Source organism: Felis catus, chromosome D2, assembly GCF_018350175.1.
Source record: "Felis catus isolate Fca126 chromosome D2, F.catus_Fca126_mat1.0, whole genome shotgun sequence".
NCBI classification, from domain to species: domain Eukaryota; kingdom Metazoa; phylum Chordata; class Mammalia; order Carnivora; family Felidae; genus Felis; species Felis catus.
In genome coordinates, this window is record NC_058378.1 from 56,643,901 (window position 1) to 56,669,167 (window position 25,267).

General features: G+C 41.3%; 1 protein-coding gene across 1 annotated transcript in view; it reads left to right on the top strand.

The window, feature by feature from the left end:
* Positions 1-3,388: 3,388 nt before the first annotated feature.
* PI4K2A (phosphatidylinositol 4-kinase type 2 alpha) overlaps positions 3,389-25,267 on the top strand; it is a 32,839-nt gene continuing 10,960 nt past the window's right edge. Inside the window, exons 1-5 of the mRNA XM_023240802.2 lie at positions 3,389-3,903; positions 12,086-12,286; positions 16,767-16,898; positions 17,249-17,402; positions 24,244-24,305. Of these exons, the coding sequence (XP_023096570.1) occupies positions 3,469-3,903; positions 12,086-12,286; positions 16,767-16,898; positions 17,249-17,402; positions 24,244-24,305 (984 nt within the window). The 5' untranslated portion in view covers positions 3,389-3,468. The remainder of the gene's footprint in view (positions 3,904-12,085; positions 12,287-16,766; positions 16,899-17,248; positions 17,403-24,243; positions 24,306-25,267) is intronic.

A 25,267-nucleotide genomic window follows, 5' to 3' on the forward strand; every position in this document is an offset into this window, starting at 1 on the left:
GATTCAACCAGCTCTAACATTCAATGGTTAAACATGCTAAACTGTGTGGTACCGAATATAGATATAATTAGTTGTTGAGAGAATGGAGTGTCAAGAAAATAGCTCTTATTGCATTGAAGAATATATATATCGAAATTTGATGAAATAAGGATGGATTGCGGTTCAACTATGGAGAAAAATTAGGGGGAAGATATGTTTTGCAAAAGGTAGTGTTTTGAATGGGAAAATTCATAGATACACAAAGTAGAATAGAGGTTACCAGGAACTAGAGGAGGAGGGAGTTACTGTTCAATGGATATGGAGTTTCTGTTGGGATGATGAAAAAGTTTTGGGTATAGGCAGTGGTGATGGTTACACAACGTTGTGAGTGTATTTAATGTTAACGAATTGTACACTTGTGAAATGGTTAAAATGATAAATATTATGCATATTTTATTGCAATGAAAATGTTTTCTTTTCAAAAGACCTCATGATCAGGGGAGAGGAGCAAAGGGAGAGAGAGAGAGAGAGAGAGAGAGAGAGAGAGAGAGAATCCTAAGCAGGTTCCAAGCTCATCTCAGAGCTTGATTTGGGGCTTGATTCCATGACCCTGGGATCATGGCCTGAGCAGAAATCAAGAATCCGATGCTCAACTGACTGAGCCACCCAGACGTCCCAAAAATGTAGTTTCTTTTTTTCCCCAAAAAAATGTAGTTTCTTTTTTTTTTTTTTTAATTTTTTTCAATGTTTATTTATTTTTGGGACAGAGAGAGACAGAGCATGAACGGGGGAGGATCAGACAGAGAGGGAGACACAGAATCGGAAACAGGCTCCAGGGTCTGAGCCATCAGCCCAGAGCCCGACGCGGGGCTCGAACTCACGCACCGCGAGATCGTGACCTGGCTGAAGTCGGACGCTTAACCGACTGCGCCACCTAGGCGCCCCAAAGAAATGTAGTTTCTTGATCAGAACAGTGACAGAAGGAAACCAGTGTTGTTGTTTTTAATCTTTTAGCTCAGTCTCCTCATTTTTCCTGTTTGTTTATTTTTGAGAGAGAGAGAATGGGGGAAGGGCAGAAAGAGAGGGAGACAGAGGATCCAAAGTGTGTGCTCTGTGCTGACAGCAGAGAGCCCTATGCAGGGCTTGAACTCATAAACCGTGAGACCATGACCTGGGCTGAAGTTGGATGCTTAACCAACTGAGTCACCCGGGAGCCCAAAGGAAACCAGTATTTTAAGAAAATTAATCTGGTAGTGATACTCAGAGATAATCAGAGAGATTGGAAGCAGAGAAACAAATTCATAAGCTATTTTAATAATATAGCTAAGACATCTTGAGAGTCTCAAAAGTAATGTGGCATCCATGAAAATGGACAGAAAGGGCGTTCATATGAGACACATCCCATAGAGATATTTAATAAGAAGCAATATAGTGTTAAAAGCACTGAGTTGGTGTGCCTGGATTTGGATCCAGCTCTGCCACAGACCAGCTGCATACATTACTCAGTTTCTAACATCATAGGAGCTGTAATGCCAGTTACATGTAGTCCATTTACATCCATGGAATATATAAAAAATAATGCCTGGCACGTGCGTAGCATTTGGTGAGTGCTAGCTCTTCATAGGTAATAGGGAATGTATTGATCCCCCCTCCTTTTTTTTCAGTAAAAGGAAAATCAAGTTCTAAGGGGTAGACTCAGAGATAAATTCTGAGAGTTTTCCATAGAGAAGACCCAGAATTCAAAGGAGAACTCTAAATCTTGCAGCTTTCCTTGACAATTTGAAGCTTAGGGGCTAAATGAGATCAATACCAAGAGATCATCTCTGTGACTATGATCCCTCGGACACAAGGGCAAGTACTACTGAATTATTTGATATCTGTATAGGGAAGGGAAATATATGTCTTGTAACTGAAAGGGGAAACTGTATGGACCTTTGCCTAAAATGGGTTACATGCCAAAAAAACATTAAGACATTGTCATACATGTAATTAAATAATAAGTTGTTTCGGGGTGGCTGGGTGGCTTACTTGGTTGAGCATTTGACTCTTGGTTTTGGCTCAGGTCACAATCTCAAGGTTCATGGTTTCGAGCCCCACATCAGGGGCTGAGCTGGCAGTGTGGAGCCTGCTTGGGATTCTCTCACTCCTCTCTCTGCCCCTTCCCCGCCTCAAAATAAATAAATAAACTTAATAAAACAAAAAACAAAAACGAAATAAACAATAAGTTGTTTCGATTCAGTACTTTTACTAGCTGTGGCAATAATTTGATTCAAGAAAGAATGATTATGAAATATTGGTTACTATTTGGCTGGTCATCTCTTGTGAAAACCCATAGTCTAGTCTGCTGGTTATTTTAAGCACAAAACAAAAACAGCATCAACAATAAAAAAGCTCCCATTTGTTGAGTGTACTAACCACTATGCTAAGTGTTTTACATACCTTCTCTTAATTTTTATTTGAGGAAGGGATAATTCTCGCTTTACAGATGAGAAAACACACTCTTAAGTGTTCAGATGGGGTTCAAACTCAAACGACTCTCATTCTTTTTTCTCTTTTCCTCCAGTAATATAATTACATTATTCCTTCATAGCACACACCCCCTTTAAGGCCTTTGCTGAAGGCCTACCCCCAAATCGTTGAATTTCTATTATGGAGTTTTCAGTTTTCATTGTTGGCTCCTTTTCTGCTGCCTCAGAGGGCTGTGTGTCTTCAGCTTTATCTTCCTTCTCTTCTCCACTACTAAAAATATACTGAGTCCCTATTGTGTCTAGACACTGAGGTTTTACAGCGGTGAATAAAACAGTCATGGACTTTTACCTCATGGAACTTTTTAGTCTAAGACCGTATCTTCCATCAGTTAACAAATAAGCATTAAGCATCCGGGCCAGACACTGTGTAAATTGCATTAGGGCTGTGATTTTTAAAAACCTTTTTATTTAGGCAGATTAGGTATTTTTCTTTGCTTCATTTTTGTCTCGCTAGCACTTTAGAACATAGTAGGTACTCAATAAATATTTTATGAATGAGTGCATGATTGAATGAATGCAGATACAAAGACTAGATCTCTCCAGTTTCACAGCTGGTTGGTTCATAGCAGGCACTCAACAAATGACTGATTAGGTAGGCTACTTTATTGAAAGCTCCCAGAGACAGGTCAGCAACAGGAAGCTAGGGGCGGGGCGGGGCTGGTAAGAGCAAGGGGCGTGTCTGACCTGGGTCTGGCTCCTGGAGCATGCGCGATCTTTATCGACGGTGACGGGCGAAAAATGCGGAGGGCGCGATTACGTAGACAGTGGTTCTGATTGGCTACCGTTCGCGCGCGAGGGGTCGTGCCTACGCGTCGCCAAGTAAACAGGCTAGGTAGGGGCGGGGCCGGCAAGGCGCCGCGACCTGGTTGGTCAGGCGGGGGTTGGGGGTGTCTCCGATTGGTCCCTGCCCGGGGCTCAGCTGTGTGGAGCGCACCGGGACCCGGAGCCGGCGGCCTGAGGGATGGACGAAACGAGCCCACTGGTGTCCCCCGAGCGGGCCCAACCCCCGGACTACACCTTCCCGTCCGGCTCGGGCGCTCACTTTCCGCAGGTGCCGGGGGGCGCGGTCCGAGTGGCGGCGGCGGCCGGCCCGGCCCCCTCTCCGCCGGGCTCGCCAGGCCACGACCGGGAGCGGCAGCCACTGCTGGATCGGGCTCGGGGCGCGGCGGCCCAGGGCCAGACCCAAACCGTGGCGGCGCAGGCCCAAGCCCTGGCCGCTCAGGCGGCGGCGGCGGCGCACGCCGCGCAGGCCCACCGCGAGCGGAATGAGTTTCCGGAGGACCCCGAGTTCGAGACGGTGGTGCGGCAGGCGGAGCTGGCCATCGAACGCTGCATCTTCCCCGAGCGCATCTACCAGGGCTCCAGCGGAAGCTACTTCGTCAAGGACCCTCAGGGGGTGAGAGCGGGGTGGGGGCTGCCGCCGCTGCCTTCGGGGAGGGTGGGCCTGTCCGGGGGAATTAGCAGCTTCGCACAGCCACGGGGAAAAGGGGGGTTGAAAGGCTGCAAAAGGGAGAAACTTCACAGTGCAGAGCCGCTTGGCAAGATTTTGGAATGCCCCTGAGGACTGGAGATGGAGAAGCTCTGCGGAATGAAGAAATAAATCAGAACCTATTTGGTGGGGGAGGAGTGAGCGGAGAATGAAAAAGAGAAATTGACCAGATACAGGCGAGGGGCCCAGCGGTGTGGTGGGACAATCGGCTTCTCGACAGAGACGCGCGGGGAGATGCTGCTTTCTAGTAGGTTCCTTAGCTTTAAACTACAGAGACTGCTATTCGGCCATTGTCCTACAGATTTGAGCTTTGGTCTATTTCCTCTTTTTGGACTGAACCAGCGTTGTCCATTGTACTACAGATTTGAGATTTGGGCCCATTTCCTTTTTTTTGGACCGAACCAGCGTTGTCGCTGTTTATTGAGAAGGACGGGTGACCCATCAGGGCCTCTGAGGGTTCAGTTCCAGCCTTCTGTGTCGTGGGGATGTCTACCACTGCCCCAGGTCTCTTACTGGCAAACGTCGGTGATGAAGTGGGTGGACTTACCAGTTTCATCTGCCTTGATTATTGCTCACTTCTGGGAAATTGTTCAAATTCTTTTTCATGTCTTCTCGGTAAAGAATGTGGAGTTTTAGAAACACAGGACTACCTGCTACATTTTACTTTCATTTCTCTCCTAGGACTATCGGCAGTTCGCTTTTTAGCTAAGGCAAAGTGTTTGCTGGCCTTTATTTTGTCCCCTGTATGTGTATAAATAGGGGGATGGGGATGAGATGGGTTGGGATGGGACATGGGGTGACCAGGGCAGCTGAGCGGTGACCTTTATTCTTTTGATAGCTGCAGAAGAATTTAAGGCATTTATATAAGACCAGAGGGATCAGAGGAATATCGGTGGGTCAAAAAGTATTAACTTTTCCCTGTCAGAGTTCTTGGATAGATCAGAATGGTTTCTTGGAAAAATGTATTATTGTTAAACTTATTAAAATGATGATTGTCAAATCTCCCACAGATTTTCCCTGCATCTCTCCTGTGTGAACTCCTTACATGGCTGGCGTGCTGTTCTGATAGGAGTGCCGAGTGGCCAGGATGGACTGACTTGTAGCTCTTGGTTAGGTTCATTTAATGATCTGGTCATTCTTCCAGATGTTGTCCCTGAATTCTCAAGAACCAGAAAGCAATATACCATCAACTCAGTTACCATAAACTGAGCTGGGGAAAAGGTGGGGAAAACTTTGAGAATAGTAAGCCTTTGCAAGTCCCTCAAGTAAGGGGAGGAGTGAGTTAAACTGAAAGCTCAAAGGGGAACCATTACTTCTAGAAAAAAAGTGGGTCTCCTGAGGTCTAAATGCTAGCAAGATGCTTTCATCTTTTATATAAGTGGTTTTTATTTTTTGTTTATTTTACTTTTTCTTTTCTTTTTTTTTAGCTTGTTGGCTGATGTAAGGAGGAGCTGAGTATCTTTGATAAGTATAGGAGCAGTAGGAAGGTTTTTATTTTTCTTTCATGACATTGTTACAGTTTTTTTGGAAGTGTGTCAGGTCAGCTGAGAAGTGACCTGGTGCTCTGACAGGTGGGAGTAATAAGATCTTTCACTTCTCCCTGGCAGGTAAAGTATTACCGCCTCTGTGCATGGGCCACGGAGAATAACAGACTGTGGGTATGTTTCTTGGTGATTTGCAGGATCCCAAGGTCTAAAATTTCCTGGCCACTGCCCTTTCGTAGAGAGGAAGTCAAAACACATATGCCCTGGCAAAACTTATTAATATAACCATCTTAGTCCCACTGAGTAAAATATGGTTCAGAGCAGAGGATCACTTCTTCAACGCTGTGGTGGGTCAGGTTAGGGACCACAGACTCACTGTAGTTGTTCGTGTGGTCTTTGGCCCTGTTCCAAATTAGTTTATTTATTTTATTGAACAAATACATAGGTAGCACTTACTATATGCTAGATACTATTTTAAATGCTTTACAAATAATAATTCACTTAGTACTTATAACACCTTTGAAGGTAGGTACTATTATTATTATTCCGGCAGATGACACTGAGACACACAGTATAACTAATTTTCTTCGGGTCCTAACATCTAGTGAGTGGGAGGCAGGATTCAGGCCTACTGAGTCCAGAATTCATGCTCCTAACCTCTATGCTGGGCTGCCTCGAAGTCAGTCATCTGAATTTTTGGTTTCTTTTTGTTTACCATATTGGTTAGGATTAAATTGGGCTATGTGTGACAAAATTTAAAACAACAATGCCTTGAATAAAAGTACGCCTAACTCTCACAGAAGAAGTCTATAGGCTGCTTAGGGCTGGCATGGCAGTATGAACAATGTGCCTCCTTCCATCCAGCTGATGGGCCATCCCTAGAATGTGGCTTCCACTACATGATCCAAGATGGCTACTCAGACTGCAGACAACTGGTCTGTTTTTCAGCCAGTTGGAAGAAGGAAAGGATGAGGGAGAGTATGCCCTCTTCCTTCAAGACGTTTCATAGAAGTTGCACCAGACTCTTTTTACATCCCATTGTCCAGAACTTAACTGCAGTAGTGGCTGGGAAGTATAGTCTTTATTTTGCCCCACTAAAAATCAGGAGTCCTATGTCCAAGGAAGAAGGGGGAACAGAGTTTGGGGAAACCAGCTGTTTCTGCCAGAGCTGCTTTTGGAGCTAGACAGGCTAGAAGGTTCTTGGAGATAATAACCCTGATTCCCTTTCCCAATTTAGGATGGTTTCTCCCTCAGGGCGAGCAAATGGGGACCTAGAACAGTAAGATGGAAAAGGCTAGATCAGAAGGCCTGATAGAGAACGCTCATATTACCCTCCTCACTTGTATTATTGTGCTTCTGGTCTTAAGCTCAATCACCTATGAAAATATTTTTAAAGCTTTTTTTATTTTGCGAGGCTAGTAATATTAGATGTTCATATTCCAAGAATCATAGAATAGCATGTGATTCACGAGTTTACTAAGAAGATTAAATGCGATATCCCACATGAAAGCCCCTGGCGTGGTTCCTGTTGCTTAGCAGGGGTTCAGAGTATTTTGGTTTTTATTAAGTTGTATGCCCACTGACCCCTGGATTAGGCTTTGTTGGACACATGGCATTGAATAAAGCAAAAGTAGTATAATTTTGAGAAGATTTTATGACCACTGAGAATAGTAATTTATTAGCTAACGCTAATTTGTATCTGCTTCAGAATTTTACAGCTACTGATCACATGTGCTAGGACCTAGGCCTTGTGTCAGTCATATTCAATCTTTTAAACAAACTTATCGACCAAGAGTTTGTCATAAAATGATACAGGTTTTTCTTTTTTCATTTTTCAAATATAAAATTATGTTATAATATTGAATGTGCTTCTTCCAACTACCTGTGCCCTCCCAAGAAATTCTGATGTCCTTACACGTGGTTGAGAGTAACACTGATAGCCTGATGAAGAATAAAGATCTCAAACAGGATAATTATTGTTTTTTACCTAAATGTTAAGAGGCAGTCAAGTTTGTATGTCATCTTTAGATGTAGTTCCTGAGATTTTTTTTTTAATGTTTATTTTTGAGAGAGACAGACAGAGCACGAGTTGGGGAGGGGTAGAGAGGGAGGGAGACACTGAATCCGAAGCAGGCTCCAGGCTCTGAGCTGTCAGCACAGAGCCCGATGTGAGGCTAGAACTCATGAACCGGGAAATCATGACCTGAGCTGAAGTCAGATGCTCAACTGACTGAGCCACCCAGGCGCCCCTGAGATTTTGAAGCATCATTACTGTCTGCTCTAGGGACCTGTCCCAGACCACAAGTTGTAATGGATGAGGAAGGTTGGGTCAATGGCAGTGGACAGGAAAATAAATACAGGCTAAATCTCTTCTATTGCCTTCTATTTGGATCCCATCTTCTTTTAGGGTCTCATACATTTAGAGTAGCCCATCCCTCTCTTTTCTGAGAGTTAGCATGTAAATAAGGCTTCTTTGCCTAAATAGCCAAGTCAGGCAGTGCTATTTCTATCCAACTGCTAATACAGAATGCAGCAGTTCTCAGAGTGGGACCAAAGGACCTATAGGAATCCTATTAGATGTCCACAGGTCAAAATTATTTAAAAAATTTTTTTTTCAACGTTTATTTATTTTTGGGATAGAGAGAGACAGAGCATGAACGGGGGAGGGGCAGAGAGAGAGGGAGACACAGAATCGGAAACAGGCTCCAGGCTCTGAGCCATCAGCCCAGAGCCTGACGCGGGGCTTGAACTCCCAGACCGCGAGATCCTGACCTGGCTGAAGTCGGACGCTTAACCGACTGCGCCACCCAGGCGCCCCCAAAATTATTTTTAATACAATTTTAAGACTATTTGCCATTTTCATTCTCACTTCTGTATAAGTATACAGTGGAGATTTCCAGAGGCTACATGATGTGTGATATTGAAACAGACTGAATATTAAGGAAGATGTTAAGAATACAGTTGCCTTTTATTAAGCCAGACACTAGAGAGATTTGCAAAAATGTAAAATAGTGCCTGCCTTCTCACTAAAAATTGTTTCTGAAAATAGTTATTTTTCATAAAAACATATCACTTAGGTTAACATGTAACAGGTCTATTTTTATTAAGTTGAATTAACAGTCATAACATTTCAGTTTTAATTTCTAATACAGCAAATGTAGATTTTACATTACCCCCAAAAGTTTTGGGAGTCTTTACTAATTTTTAAGAGTTTAGAGGGATCTTGAGACCAAAATTGTTTGAGAACCATCAGCTTCATGTTTAACAAATTAAACAAAAACTTTTAAAAGTTGTGTCTGTATATTTCACCGTGCAACAGTGAGTGATATGCTTAAACTATCTTTTCTTTTTTTTAATGTTTATTTATTTTTGAGACAGAGACAACACAAACAGGGGAGGGGCAGAGAGAGAGGGAGACACAGGATCCGAAGCAAGCTCCAGGCTCTGAGCTGTTAGCACAGAGCTTGATGCAGGGCTAGAACTCATCAACCATAAGATCATGACCTGAGCCGAAGTCAGATGCTCAACTGACTGAGCCACCCAGGCGCCCCAAAACTGTCTTAAATGTTAGCACAGTATAATACCCTCCTTTTTAGGGTTGTTGGACAGATGGGAGAAACCTGTGAGTTCCAGGTCTCTTAGTATTTGTTGTGGGTTCTGACACTAGCCGGTGAGTGGTCTCTTCCTGTGCAGTTCTGTTTTTATCCCTAGCTTCACTGACTGCTATTGCTTAAACTACCTGTACTTCACCCTCTTTATTAAAGAGGGTTAGTAAGGGGATGTTAAGGAAAGCCTTTTTAAAAATAATGGCATCGGGGTGCCTGGGTGGCTCAGTCAGTTAAGTATCTGACTTTGGCTCAGGTCATGATCTCAGTTTGTGAGTTCGAGCCCCGCGTCAGGCTCTGTGCTGACAGCTCAGAGCCTGGAGCCTGCTCCGGATTCTGTGTCTCCCTCTCTCTCTCTCTGCCCCTCCCCTGCTAGTACTCTGTCTCTCTCTCTCTCTCTCTCTCTCTCTCAAAAATAAATAAAGCATCAAAAAAATATATATTGGCATCAGGGGCTCCTGGGTGGCTGAGTTGGTTGAGCATCCCCGACTCTTGATTTTGGCTCAGGTCATGATCCCAAGGTCGTGGAATCGAGCCCCGCGTCAGGCTCTGTGCTGAGCGTGTATCCTGCTTAAGATTCTCTCTCTCTCCCCACCTCTGCCCCTCCCCTGCTCTCTCTCTCTCTCTGTCTGTCTTTCTAAAGTAAGATAAGATAAAATTACAATAAAATAAAATGAAATAAAATAAAAATAGCATCAAACGAAAGCTTACTACTAAATGTAATAAAGAAATTGAAGTTCTAGTAGGGAAGAGAGAAGACAGAAAAATTAGGCAGTAGTCATTTTCTTTCTCAACCAAATAATGGTGGGTATCTTTCTAATTTGAATGGTTCTAGAGTTTGTTTTCTGTGAATAGGAGATATCCTTGAGTATTCAGGAACACAGTTGAAAATGTGAAGTTCACATTAGCTTTGGAAATTAGGCCCAATGCTGTTATGTATCATTTGGCAAGCCTGTAGTGCTCACACAAATGAGGTACTGAGCAAACGTTAACAGAATTGAATTGAACTGAGGCCACACTTAGTCCTGAAAGGCACTTGTCTTCCTTTCTGCCTAATGTCCTTCGGTTCCTCCATCCTTCCCACCCACCATTCCTCCTTTATCCAGTCCACACGTCTTTATTTAATGAAACCTGTGTGATTCCGAGATAATGATGATTACTAATGCTTTTAGAGTTGTTGAAATGCTTTCTGATTCTCTTTATGTTGGAAGGAAATTGAGAAGTTTGAGAGGTCAGTCTGTAAATGATGCTTTGGCTGCAATCTTGGCCTTCGAGTTCTGCTTTTCTTGTTTTTTTTTTTTTTTTTTTTTTTTTTAATTTACATTATTTCCTTTATTTTTTTATTTTTGAGAGAGAGAGAGCGAGAGAGGGGAACAGAGGATCTGAATCAGGCTCTGCACTGACAGCAGTGAGCCTGACACAGGGCTCAAACTCACGAACCTTGAGATGATGACCTGAAGTCATGACACTCAACTGACTGAGCCACCCAGGCACCCCAGAGTTCTGTTTTATTTAATGGAAGTATTTAAGCCTCAGTCTGGGTAGCTGAAAAATACTAATAGAAAGAATGTCTCAGTCTTCCTTCCACTGGAGACCAGCTTGCTGAACTCCACTTTGTACCTCAGTCGAACTGACTGTTGAGTTGTAGGGCATGCCTCAAGTTGTCCTGTGGTTTTACTGCCCAGTTCCAGAGAGTTACAATGGACTCATGAGTCATTCTGTGAGTGACAGGAGCCCCTTGCTATTGCTGCTGTCTGGTTCCGAGCCCAGGGTTCCAGGGGGTACGGAGACAAGAAGATTGCTGTCCCTTAGGCCTTTTGCTAGCCATTTTGGATAAGAATGTAATCCTGAAGATTTAGGATATGAATATATGCACTTGACTTTTCTCCTGAATATGTAAGGTTGTTTGTGTTTAAGAATAAATTGATTTCCTTTGGAGGGAGGAGACTTCTGTGTTTTTCTTGCTTCTCAAATTCTTGCAAGGCTTCTTGAAAGAACTAGCCTCCAGATGGACCAATTATTGTTGGAGACACGCACCCAGCCAATTCCTAATATGAGTACATACTTAATGCAGGCAGATGGGTGTATGTTTTTTGCTGTGACCTGCCTGTCAGGAAGTGACACCCACAGGAAAATGTCTTATGACCCAGACTAGCTTGAGTTGGCTGTGGGGTGAGGGGAGAGGGAGAGTCATATGATATGAAGATGAATCACTGAGATAGCATATTTACTTTTCTTCCTCTTCTTCATATTTACCAGGTTGGGGACTGGAGGGAATGAGGTAAATGTGAAATAACCTTGGAAGGCTCCCTGGCCTGGGGAAGAAAACCTCAGGAGGGAGGTCCATAGTGTATAGATTGCTTCACTGTCCCATATTCCAAGGACCTCTGAGGATTAAGTTACCACCTGCAAGAGAAGGTGGATTTTAATCTTTGGGGACTCTCATGTCCTGGTCTCTTGCTTACCAGAGTTACTTAAAAGAACCCCATTCTAACCAGGTAGCAGATTCTTTTTCCTGTTGTGATTTTTCCCTTCCATTGCTTTCTTGGTTTGTCTTTCCTAAACTTTTTAAGGTTTTGTTAATACCCTGCGAGTGGAATAGTAAGGCTGCTAGAGGAAATCAGCCATTGATGGAGTTTCCTTAATCTCATTCCATAATACTTTACTAATTTCCTCTCAACTGATACTTTTTTGAGTCTTTACCTAATTGATGCAGAGCAACAGTTTGTATGAATGTACCTTGGAAGTTGGGCTTTGAGTCCGTTTTACCATGTATATTAGACTTGGCATCTTCTTTGGCCACAGCCCTTTCTGGCACTGGGTCTCTTAGCTGCACACATGAGCTGTATCTTCCCCTTACAAGCTGGGGAGAAGCTAGTGTCTGTCTATAGCTATTGTCTGCCTGTGCCTTCTCATTTCTTTCTAGAGTCTTGCTGACCTGGTCTGTGAGCTACTTGAATCAATTGCCTTTAACATCCTATTTTTCTTTTCTCTGTGTAGAAGATCATTGCTGTCTTCAAACCCAAGAATGAAGAGCCATATGGGCACCTTAATCCTAAGTGGACCAAGTGGCTGCAGAAGCTATGCTGTCCCTGCTGCTTTGGCCGTGACTGCCTTGTCCTCAACCAGGGCTATCTGTCAGAGGCAGGGGCCAGTCTGGTGGACCAAAAACTGGAACTCAACATTGTGCCCCGTACAAAGGTCAGTGGCTTGTCTCTCCAGGGAACCTTACTGCCTATCCAGAGTTTTCCTGGGCCTAAGTCCTGCTACATGTTAATGGGGCTTAGGTCCAGGGAGGGCTGTTTATGTCCTGAGTCTAGGGTTTTCAGCCTTTTTGGGGGGGCAGATAGTAGATTTAGGCTCATGAGTTGATCATCTGATGGAAGCCATCCTGAGAAGGATACGCATAAAATTTTTGCACACAATTTCAGGAAATTCACTGACCCTCTGATGCACACTTATGGGTTCCCTGTATTTTTCAATCCCTGGTAACTGTAAACTGGTTAGAAACCTAGCTACTTTTATAGCTCATTCTTTTAGATTTCTGAGCTATTCCATGATTTAGAGATAATCTAGAATGGACTAGCTTATGTCAGCTAATCACTTATACAAGGTCTGGCAAGGAGGAATCTAGGATGGGATGAGAGTCTGGCTTGAACCTGTGCAGGGAACTGACCTGGAATTCTCATCCATCTTTTTGCTGTGAAATTCTTGTACTTATCTGAACATAGTAAAATCAGGGTCCCAGATCCAGGCAAATCCACACTTAGAATGGATTTGCACATCCCCTATGTTTGTTATAGACTTAGCTGAGGTTCTAAGGGAATAATGATTCCCTCCCCCTCCCCCCAATATGCTGAAATACAGAATTGTTTGCTTGCATTTTCAGGACATTTACTGATGCCAGGCTAAGAATCCCTGTACTGCGGGGTGTTACATGAAACTTTCTAAGAGTTATGAGGGGAAGGAATCTGCTGGTCAGCATATGAACATTCAAGGACACATCATCACCCATTTAGTATGTGGCTACCTCAGGTTTAGTAACAAGGTGGAGCTCTGATCTGATATGCCCTGAGGCTGCAGGAGCATCTTTGTAGCTATGGGCTTTAATCCTCTGAGAATCTGATGAAAGCTATACATCTTGTTCCCAGAAAAAAAATCATATATTTGCAGTTGTTGTTTGCATAGAATTTCAGGGGGATGGTTCATGGACCAGTTGCAATCTACTCATTTACCTTGTAAGGACCATGCCTCTAGCTTAAAAACCCCTGCTTAAGATTTTCTTTGAAGGTTTAGATAGTAGACTGTGGGCAGAGACTGATCAGCAGATAGAAGCTTTCCTTCAAACCTGTTTTTTTCTGTTTCCCAGGGTGTTTTAGAAGAAATTGTGATTGTTGTGGTTGTTTAACTGTCTGCTCCTTTGCCACCGAACTCCAAACAATAAGCCAGCTGGTTTGTAAGTTTGTAGAGGTCAGGGACCATTTCTTGAAATTTCCTCTTATATTCAGCACCTAGCAAAGTGCTGTTTTTATAGGAAGTATTCCATAAGTGCCAGTTGAGTCAGTGAGCGAGTATCAAACCAGGAGGGACAATTCTAGAGATCCCCCCGACTCAGGTCCGTGGGGAGAGCGTATGCTTGTGGCTCCCATGGACATCCGATTCATTGCCTGGTCTTGTACAGTTCATTCCTTCCCTCTATGCTTTAGTTCTCTCTGTACACAGAGTTAAATAGCACACTTTGAACATCTTGTATGATAATTAATGCTTTAAAGATCTCCTGCCTAACCAGAATTCCTCCTACTAGGCCCCTCCTAGATTCTAGAAATTGTTTTAAATACTCCTGGCTCAGCACTGTCATTCCCTTTCTTCACTAGGTAAATAGTCAGCGCCTAGCCATGTGCCTGCTGTGCTTGTGCTTCTGGAGTGCAGTGCCTGAGAATCAGAGGTTGAGGCCACATTCTGACTCTGCAGCTTTTTATTGGGTGACCCTTGGCAAGTCACTTAAAACACCCCCATATCCCCTGCTTGCTCAGTTTCCTTACTATAAAAATAGGGATATAAATAGTTCCTACTTTATGGGGCAGCTATTAAGATGGGGCAGCGATTAAGATTACACAGGATAATCCATGTAAAACATGTAGCCTAGTGCCTTTGCACAATATAAACTACGTCCTAGCCTGTAGTATTTTTATGTCAATGCTAATCATAATAGAATGTCACCCCCCCAAAATCCCATTCTTCCCCATCTCTGGTCTTCCTCTTTCCCTATGGAGAATTTTAATGTGGCCTGATGATCTTTTGCATGAGAAAGTCAGCAACAATAAAAAAAAATACTTGTCTTCCATGAGACTGAGATGAGCTAGAACGTTGCAAGTTTAACAGAGTTGCTAAAGAATAATGAGAGGATGTCTCTCCCCTCCCAGCCTACCCACCCTTCTGACAAGATTCTATCCAGTTGATTAGAGCATCTGTCACTATGGAAACGGGGCTCATGTTGTGATGGAGCTTCAAATAGTAAGGCTCTAGTTCTCATTCAGTAGCTGTCTCTGCTCTGTGTTCCTGTGGGGTTTCAGGTTATGATAGCTTCGTTAATCATACGGAAAAAGTGGGTTGTTACAGAGAACGATAGAAAATAAATCTGACTGGGGGGGAAGGGTAGTTTATCACTTGAGAAAAGCAAGGGTTGTCACTGTGGAAACTGGCAAGGTAGTCCCTAGGAAAGCCTTTTTCCCCCTTGATTCCTGTGCATGTGTTTCCTCAGCAGAGAATGCCAATTTATAGGAACTTGCACATCCATTTTAGATACTCTGTTAACATTGGATGGACAGATGGATGGGTAAGGAGGGAGGGAATGATTTCGTCCCTAAGATTCATAGGCACAATATTTAGTTATTTGTAATGAGTTCTGCAAGGCTTAGGAAAAGAAAGAATTTTCTTTTAAATTTAATTTTATTTAATTTAGGTATTTATATGCTGAAACTCACTTGTTGCTATCTCCGAAAGAATATGCATTTACTTAATAAATATTACATTCACTTAATAAATATTTAATGAGCATGTACCAATCACTTTGTTAGGTACCGAGGATGCTAATGTGAATAATATGATCTCTTTTTCCCCAAATCTTACGAGAGAGGTTAGATAAATGAATGGATAATCGCAAGACAGTGTGATAAAGGGTGATAATGGACACACAGATTGTAGTGATATTACTATAATTTGACAATCAATCATAGTTATCTTTTTTTTGTTGTTTCATGTTTATTTATTTTTGAGGGAGGTGGGAGGGAGGGGCAGAGGGAGAGGGAGATACAGAATCTGAAGCAGGCTCTGCACTGTCAGCTCAGAGCTTGACGTGGGGCTCGAACTCAAGAACTGTGAGATCATGACGTGAGCCAAAGTCAGAGGCTTAACCGACTGAGCCACCCAGGCACCCCAACAAGCAAGTGTAATATTGGTGGCCCATTAAAAAATGTTTTTTTTGAATAGGCAATGCATACATCTAGTGTAGAGATCAGAAGGCACAGTAAGGTAAACAGAGTAGTTCAGCCTCTCTCCCACCTCTTGTCTTCCAGCCACTCTGTTCCTTCCTTGGAGGCAGCTATTAGTACTAGTTTCTTGTATAATATTCCAGATACAGTCTGCATAAATATGCCTATATATAGTAATCTAAAAATTAAAACAAGTTTTAATGTTTATATTTATTTATTTATTTTTATTATTATTATTTTTTTTTAAAGTAAGCTCCATGCCCAGTATAGAGCCTAACACGGGACCTGAACTCATGACCCTGAGATCAAGACCTGAGCTGAGATCTAGAGGCAGATGCTTAACCTACTGAGCCACCCAGGCACCCCTAGTGTTTATTTTTTATTTTTTTATTTTTTTTTTACTTTTAACGTTTATTTATTTTTGAGACAGAGAGAGACAGAGCATGAATGGGGGAGGGTCAGAGAGAGAGGGAGACACAGAATCTGAAACAGGCTCCAGGCTCTGAGCTGTCAGCACAGAGCCCGACGCGGGGCTCGAACTCACAGAGCGTGAGATCGTGACCTGAGCCGAAGTCGGCCGCTTAACCGACTGAGCCACCCAGGCGCCCCTAGTGTTTATTTTTTAAATGTGAATAATTGTACATAGTACAAAATTCAAAATTAAATATAAGGGTATGGAGTAAATTACAATTTGTTTTTATGTGGACAGAAATTAGGTGTTGGGCCCTCTTCTCCTAACCCAGGTGGTGGCTGTATTAGAGGAATTCATGCTAGCTGCTATAACAAACCCTGAATCTCAGTGGTTTAATGGATCTTGCTCACATAATAGATCCATGCCAGTTAGTCAGCTCTCCTAGATCCCTTGTCACTCCATGTAGTAACGAGAGATCTAAAATCCTTCCGTGATGTGTTTTTGCCATCTCAGAGCCCTTCGTTTCCAGCTGCACAGATGGGAGAGTATGAACTAAGGATCATGGGAGATTTTAGGGGCCAGCCCTGCAGGTGATATACATATATCACTTTGTCAACATTCCATTGGCCTGAACTAGTCCTTAGAAAGGCTGAGAAGTGCATTCTTTCTGCATGCCCTGGGAGAGGAGCAGCACTGGTGAGCGTCCAGCTGTTCCCTGCCAATGGTATAGTTCTTATACTCGATTGTAACCTAGATATCTCTTCTCTTTCCACTATAGGTAGTGTATCTGGCCAGCGATACCTTCAACTATAGTGCCATTGACCGAGTGAAGTCCAGGGGCAAGCGGCTTGCACTAGAGAAAGTGCCAAAAGTTGGGCAGCGGTTTAATCGCATCGGGCTACCGCCAAAGGTATAAACTGCACCTGCAAAGGTGATGATTTATGCTGGCATAACCATCCAAGTGGTGAAACAAGGCACCTAGAGACTTGCATGTAGACATGTGAATAGCCTGCCTTGAGGCTCCTGTCTTCCTCATTTTTAAGGTTTGGGGAATAATTTTCCAGAGAACAGAGCTCCTAACTTCTCACTTTACTCCTCTGGCCCATTTAGATAGGCTTCTTGAATTTGGATTGGGCAAGCACTCCCATGACCTTTTTCTGATATAAACTCCACAGTGCCTTGTGGGCGACCTGGCTTACTCCTGGGCTCTTTGGACTTGAGCTACAGGGAAGTCTCTTTATTCCTCCTCTTTGGCTGCAGGTTGGTTCATTCCAGCTCTTTGTTGAAGGCTACAAAGACGCAGACTACTGGCTACGGCGTTTTGAAGCAGAACCTCTCCCTGAGAACACTAACCGGCAACTACTGCTGCAGTTCGAGCGGTTGGTGGTGCTGGACTACATCATCCGCAACACTGGTGAGCAGCTGTGGGCGGTCCCGGTGTGCTAGACGGCTGGGAGGCGCGGGGAGGCCTGGAGGCCTGCCGAGCTCCATATCCAAGTGCCTTCTCGGGATGAGGTTTGTCTGTGAGTCAGAAGGGCCTCGAAAATAGGTTGCCAAGACACGCTTTGTCCAGTTGTGCAGTCATCAGAGATAATGAGTCCTGGAGCCAGTAGTACGTTTTATCTTAGCCTGTTTCCCAGTCCCAGACAGAAGACACATTGGCCCTTCCGAAGCAACATCGAGAGTACTTTTGTCCTTGATCCCTAGTCACTCAGAGTAGCAAGACCTATCGTAGGACAGTTTTGTCTTTAAGTACCTCATGTGCGTAGACTCATACGGTAGTTGTCATTTGGTGACCGACTTATTTCACTTAGCATATGCCCCTAAGGTCCATTCATGTTGCGGCATGCATCAGAATTTCTTTCCTTTTTAAGGCTGAATAATATTCCATTGTGTGCAGATACCATATTTTGCTTATCTATCCATCGATGATGGACACTGGGGTTGCTTCCATGTTTTAGCTATTGTGAATGATGCTGCTATGAACGTGGGTGAACAGATATCTTTGAGACACTACTTTCAGTTATTTTGTATATATACCCAGAAGTGGAATTACTGGATCACATGGCAGTTCTGTTGAATTCTTTAGTTTTCCTCCTTTTTTTTCTTTTGAGAGAGTGTACACGTGTAAGAGGAGGAGGCGCAGAGGGAGAGGGAGAGAGAGAATCTTAAGCAGGCTCCATGCCCAGCTCAGAGCCTGACACAGGGCTCAATCTCATGACTGTGACATCATGACCTGAGCTGAAATCCAGAGTCAGATGCTCAACCAGCTGAGTCACCCTGGTGCCCCTGTTTAACTTTTTTTAAATTGAAGTATAGCGACCTATGCTTAGTCTTTGGAGGAACTGCCATACTGCTTTCCATTCCAGTGCACCATTTTACATTACCTCCAGTGTTGGACAGCGTTCCAGTTTCTCCACCTCTTCATCACTGTGTCATTTTCCGGGTTTTGTTTCCTTTTGTTTTTATCTTTATTTATTTATTTATTTTTTTAATTTTTAATTTTTAATTTAATTTAATTTTATTTTATTTTAATTTATTTTTTTTTGAGAGACAGAGCATGAGCAGGGGAAGCGCAGAGAGAGAGGGAGACACAGAACCCAAAGCGGGCTCCAGGCTCTGAGCTGTCAGCACAGAGTCCGATCCGGCACTCAAACCCACGAACCGTGATACCATGACCTGAGCCGAAGTCAGACTCTTAACCGACTAAGCCACCCAGACACCACTCCTTTTGCTTTTAGATCACAGTCATCCTAATAGGTATTAGGTGGCATATCATTGTAGTTTTGATTTGCGTTTCCTAATGATTAGTGATGTTGTGAACATCTTTTCATGTACTTTTTGGCCATTTGCATATCTTTGGAGAAATAACTATTCAAGTTCTTTACCCATCTTTGAGTCAGGTTGTTTTGTTGTTGAGTTGTAGGAATTCTTTATATATCCTGGACATTAATTCCATCTCAAATACATGACTTGCAAATATTTCCTCACATTCTGTGGGTTGCCTTTTTATTCTGTTGGTAGAATCTTTTGATGCAACTAATTTTTATTTTTTTAATTATTTTTTTAAGTTTGTTTATTTTGAGAGAGAGAGGGACAGAGCACAAGCGGAGAAGGGGCAGAGAGAGAGGGAGAGAGAGAATCCCAAGTAGGCTCTGTGCTATCGGTGCAGAGCCCATCTCAGGGCTCAGTCTCACGAACCATGAGATCATGACCTGAGCCAAGATCAAGAGTCAGACACTTAACCAACTGAGCCACCTCAATGAAATTAATTTTAAAGTTTTCATGAAGTCCAGTTTGTCCATTTCTTAATTTTTGTCTGTGCCTTTGGTGTCACATGTAGGAAATTACTGCCAGATCTAATGCCATGAAGCTTTTGTCTTATGTTTTTGTCTTAAGAATTTTATAGTTTTTGGTCTTAGATTTAGGTCATGGATGAATTTTGAGTTAATTTTTTGTGTATGATGTGAGGTAAGGGTCCAACTTCATTTTCTGTGTGTGGATATCCAGTTTCCCCAGCACCATTTGTTTAAAAGACTCATTTTCCCTGCTGAAGGGCCCTGTCACCCTTGTTGAAAACCATTTGATCACATATGCAAAGGTTTATGTCTAGAATCTATTGTTTTACATTTATCTATTTAATTTACCTATATGTTTGTCTTTATGCTAGTACTACACTATTTTGATTACTATAGCTTTGTAGTAAGTTTTGTAATAAACATAGTTTATAGTAAGCTTGAAAGTTTTGGAGGAAATATGAGTCCCCCAGCTTTGTTCTTCTCTTTCTGGATTGCTTTGTCTATTTGGGGTCCCTTGAGATTCCATATGAATTTTAGGATGAGTTTTTCTGTTTCTGCAAAAAACATCATTGGGATTTTGATAGTAATTGCCTTAGATCTCTAGATTGCTTTGAGTAATATTGACATCTTAACAATATTGAGTCTTCCAGTGTATAAACATGGGGTGTCTTTCCATTTATTTATGTCTTCTTTAATTTCTTTCAGCAATATTTGTAGTTTTGTTTTTTATTTTTTGTTTTTTGTTTTTGAGAGAGAGCAAGTGGGGGAAGTGGCAAAGAGAGGGAGACAATCCCAAGGCAGGCCCCGAGCTGCCAGTGCAGAGCCTGTCACAGGGCTCGTACCCATGAACCATGAGATCATGACCTGAGCCACAAGTCAAGAGTGGGCATCCCGGTGCCCCTTGTAGTTTTTATTATACAACTCTTTCACCTCCTTGGTTAAATTAATTCTTAAGTATTTTATTCTTTTTGATGCTAAGTGGAATTGTTTTCTTAATTTGCTTTTTTGGATTGCTCATTGTTGGTAAATAGAAATGCAAATGATTTTTGTGTGTTGACTTTGTATTCTGATACTTTGCTGAGTTTACTTATTAGTTCTGGTGTTTTTCTGGTATGTCATCTTTAGACTTTTCTATATATAACATCATATCACCTGCAAGCAGATAATTTTACCTCTTTCTTTCAAATGTGGATGCCCTTTATTTCTTTTTCTTGCATAATTACTGTGGTCTTCCAGTATTGTGTTGGACAGAAATGTTGAAAGTGGGCATCCTTGCCTTGTCTAGATCTTAGAGAAAAAGCTTTTAGTCTTTTACCATTGAGTATGATGTTTGCTGTGAGCTTTTCATTTATGACTTATATTGAGGTAGTTTTTTTCTATTCCATTTTAAGTGTTTTTATTATGAAAAGATATTGAATTTTGTCAAATGCTTTTTCTGCATCAGTTGAGATGATCATGTGTGATTTTTATCCTTCATTCTGTTAATGTGGTATATCACACTGATCAATTTTCATATGTTGAACCATATTTACTTTCCAGCAATAAAACCCACTTGGTCATGGTATAAAATCTTTCTAATAATGTTGCTGATTTCAGTTTGCTAGTATTCTGTTGAGGATTTTTGCATCAATATTTGTAAGAGATATTGGTCTGCAGTTTTCTTGTAGTATCTTTGTTGGGTGTTGGTATCAAGGTAAGGCTGGTCTCATAGAATTAGTTTAGAATGTTGCCTCCTCTTCAAATTTTTGAAAATTTTGAGGAGAATTGGTGTTAGTTCTTCTTTAAGTGTTTGGTAGACTTTACCAATGAAGCCGTCAGGTCCAGGGCTATTGTTTGTCAGGAGACTTTTGGTTACAGATTTTGGTTACAGATTTTGGTTACAGATTCAGTCTCCTTACTGGTTATAGGTCTATTCTGATATTCTACTTCTGCATGATGTAGTCTTGGTAGATTTTGTGTTTCTAGGAATTTGTCCATTTCGTCTAGGTTTTCCAATTTGTTGGCATACAGTTTCCTATAGTTCTCTCTCTCTCTCTTTTTAATTTAGAAAGAGCGTAATGGGGAGGGGTAGAGGGAGAGGTAGAGAATCTTAAGCAGGCTCCATACCTAATGCAGAGTCCCATGTGGGGCTCTATCTCATGACCTTGAGATCATGACCTGAGCCAAAATCAAGAGTCTGACATTTAACTGACTAAGCCATCCAGGCTCCCCTATTATAGTACTCACTTACAATCCTTATTTTGGTAGAATTGGTAGTAATGTCCCTACTTTTGTTTCTGATTTTAGCAATTTCAGTCTTGTATATTTTTTTCTTAATCTAAATAGCTAAAAGTTTATCAGTTGTATTCATTCAGTGAAACAATTGTTACATTTTAGTTTTAGAACATTTAGTTTATGTATAATGTACATATAGGTGAAAATCTACCATCTTATGTGCTTTCTATGTTTGTGCCTATCTTTTTTTTCTTCCCCTTCTTCCACTGATCTTTTTTCCCCTCTTTCTTGCTTTCTTTTAAATTATTTTGTACTTATTTCATTTCTCCCCTCTTTTAGCTCAGAAGCTGTATACTCTTTTCTTTTTTTTCCTTTTCTTTTTTTTTTTGGTGGTTACTCTAAAGATTACCATGTGAATCCTTGATTTCCCAAAATCTAATACTAATTGGTAGAAACCCTTAGCTTCATTTACCTATCTCCAGACTTTTATACTATAAATGTCATATGTTTTAATCATATATGCATATATATGTGTATGTGTCTGCATGTATGTACATATGTAAAACCACATTTCTATAAAACTATTAAGATGGTATTGTCATTATTATTACTGTTATTAATATAATTATGGAGACTTTTGAGCATATACAAATAAGCAGAATAGTGAACCTGCATGAACTGGTTATTCCGGCCTTAACAATCATTGGTCCATGACTAATCCTGTCCCACTCACACTTCCATTTAGTTACCTTCTTTTATTATTTTAAGGTAATTTCAGGTATAAATTTATTCCTAATTATTTCAGTATGTGTCTAAAAGACAACTCTTTTAAAAAAATACTATTACGCTCCAACAAAACTAATAATATTTATCTAGATTTACTAATATATTTACCCATTTTATTGCTCTTTAAATCTTCCTGTATCTCCAAGGTTCTATTTGGGATAATTTTCTTTTGACTTAGAGAATATTTTAGCAATAGTCTGCTGGTGATGAATTTTGGTTTTGTTTGTCTGAAAATGCCATTTCACCTTCATTTTTTTGAAGGCTATTTTTGCTGGGTATAAAATTTGGGATTGGCAGCTATTTTCTTTCAGTAGTTAAAAAAACAAATATTCCATTGTCGTCTTACTCCCATGATTTCTGTGGAGAAGTCACTTGTCCTTGTATTATTGCTGTTTATTTGAAGGTAATCTCTCTTTTTCTCTAGCTCTTTGTGAGATGTCCCCTGTAGTTGGTTTTCAAAATTTTTACTACAATATGCTTGGTATAGTTTTATTTGTATTTATCCTATTAGGGATTCAGTTTTCCTTGAATCAACAGTTTGACCTTTTGTCACTTTTGGAAGATTCTCAGCTATTCTCTCTTTAAATAATTATTTCTGCCCATTTTTTCCTCCACTCCTTCTGAGAATCCAGTCACATGTTAGAAACACATTTTTCCTGGGTGCTTTGTTTTGCTCTTTTCTTATGACCCGTCTTTCAGATCATTACTTCTGTCTTTGGCACAGTCTAATGGTAAACTCATCTATTGAGTTCTCAATTTGGTAACCATATTTTTCAGTTCTTGAATTTCTATTTGATTCTTTTTTATGGTCTTGTTTTCTACTAATATTATTAATCTTGCCTTTTATCTTCTTAAATAGTAAGGATTTTATGTTAAATATTTAAGAGTCTGTATCTTCATTGTTTGGAGCCCCTCTAGGTTTGTTTTAATTTTCTGTTTCCTTTGTTTTTAGCCATGTCATCCTGTCTCTTTACCTAGTTATTTTGATTGTCAGATATTATATATCAAAAATGGTGAAAATATTTGGAGGCCTAGGATGCAGAAAGTAGTAGAAGATGTGTAGTGCATCTGTGTAGAAGATGATGTTTGTTTTGGCAAGCAGCTAAGAGTACCAGCAGTCCAGATTCACTTTAATTTCAGGTATTAAAGGGAAACTCTGCTTAGTTCCAAGGTGTAGTCCTTCAGGTTTCAACCCAAAGCATGGGTGATTTACGAGGGTCTCCTCCCTGTATCAGTCACTGGACTATGATTTTTTCTCCCTAGCTTCACAAGACTATTAGAACACTGTTCTTCTACCTCTCAACCTCTTAGCCACCTCTTCCCAAATCAGCAGGTGCTCTAGGAGAAAAGAAGCCACAAATGCTAGACTCTTCTGTCTGAATTTCCTTTCTCTCCCAGATCTTGACATTTTAACTCTTAATGGACTTATTCAAACCTCTGATATCTTAAAGAGATCTAAAAATATTTTATTGGGACGCCTGGGTATCTTAGTTGGTTGAGCATCTGACTCTTGATTTCGGCTTGGGTCATGGTCCCAAGGTCGTGGGATTGAGCCCTGTGTCCACACCTAGCATGGTGCCTGCTTAAAATTCATTTTCTTTCTTTCTTTCTTTCTTTCTTTCTTTCTTTCTTTCTTTCTTTCTTTCTTTCTTCCTTCCTTCCTTCCTTCCTTCCTTCCTTCCTTCCTCCTTTCCTTTCCTTTCCTTTCCTTTCCTTTCCTTTCCTTTCCTTTCCTTTCCTTTCTCCCTCTCTCCCTCTCTCCCTCTCTCCCCCTCTGCCCCCTTCCCCTGCTCACACACTCTACAAAATAAAAATTAAAAAAATAAAAATACTTTATCAATGTTTTCTAGTTGTTCTCAGTAGAATGATTGGTCCAAGTGTCCAAAATATATAGTCCATTATTACTGAAAGTGAAAATCACCCCAGTTTTTTCTAACATCATGTTTCTGTTCACAGATCGAGGCAATGACAACTGGCTGATTAAATATGACTGTCCAATGGATAGTTCTAGCTCTCGGGTAAGAGGTTGATCTATGTCTTGAAGAAGAGGATGAGGTAGTGTATATGCATAATGTAGAAGCATATAATAATCAGAAATTAGGCCATATAAGTTGAGAAGAATCAGGATAGCACATGTGTTTAAAATTGATAGGTTAATATTCGATAGAGGTTTTCTCAATCTGTTTTTTTTTATTTAATTTTTTTTTAATGTTTATTCATTTTTGAGAGACAGAGTGTGAGGGGGGAGGGGCAGAGAGAGAGAAAGACAGACAGACAGAATCCGAAGCAGGCTCCAGGCTCTGAGCTGTCAGCACAGAGTCCGATGTGCAGCTCAAACCCATGAATTGTGAGATCATGACCTGAGCCAAAGTCAGATGCTTAACTGACTGAGCCACCCAGGCACCCCTCTCAATCTGTTTTTTTAAGGAATATCCTATTGAATAATGTTAATAGAGGTAGAAGAAAATTCGAAATAAGTTTGGAATATATTACATACTTTATGCTTTTCTTGGAGATTCACATTGCATAGTAGTGTAGTAAAGGTCTGAGAAGTAGTCCATTAAATGAACCTATTTAATTTTGTTTGGCCCATGATTTCTAAACTTTTTTAGAATACTTTTCTCACAATAGACCATAATTCCACAGAACCATCAGTTTAGAAAAAGCTGCTTCCTGCAATTTCCCTTACTCTCTCATTGCTTTCATATTCTACCATGCTTTTCTAGTCCTGCTCAGGCTGCACATTAAAAAAAAAAAAAAAAAAATTAGTAGAATGGGAGAATGAGGTTGACTTCTATCCTTATAGTAGTTTTTTTGTCTAGCTTTTATTTTTTTTTTTATTTTATTTTTTTAACGTTTATTTATTTTCGAGACAGAGAGAGACACAGCATGAACGGGGGAGGGGCAGAGAGAGAGGGAGACACAGAATCGGAAGCAGGCTCCAGGCTCTGAGCCATCAGCCCAGAGCCCGATGCGGGGC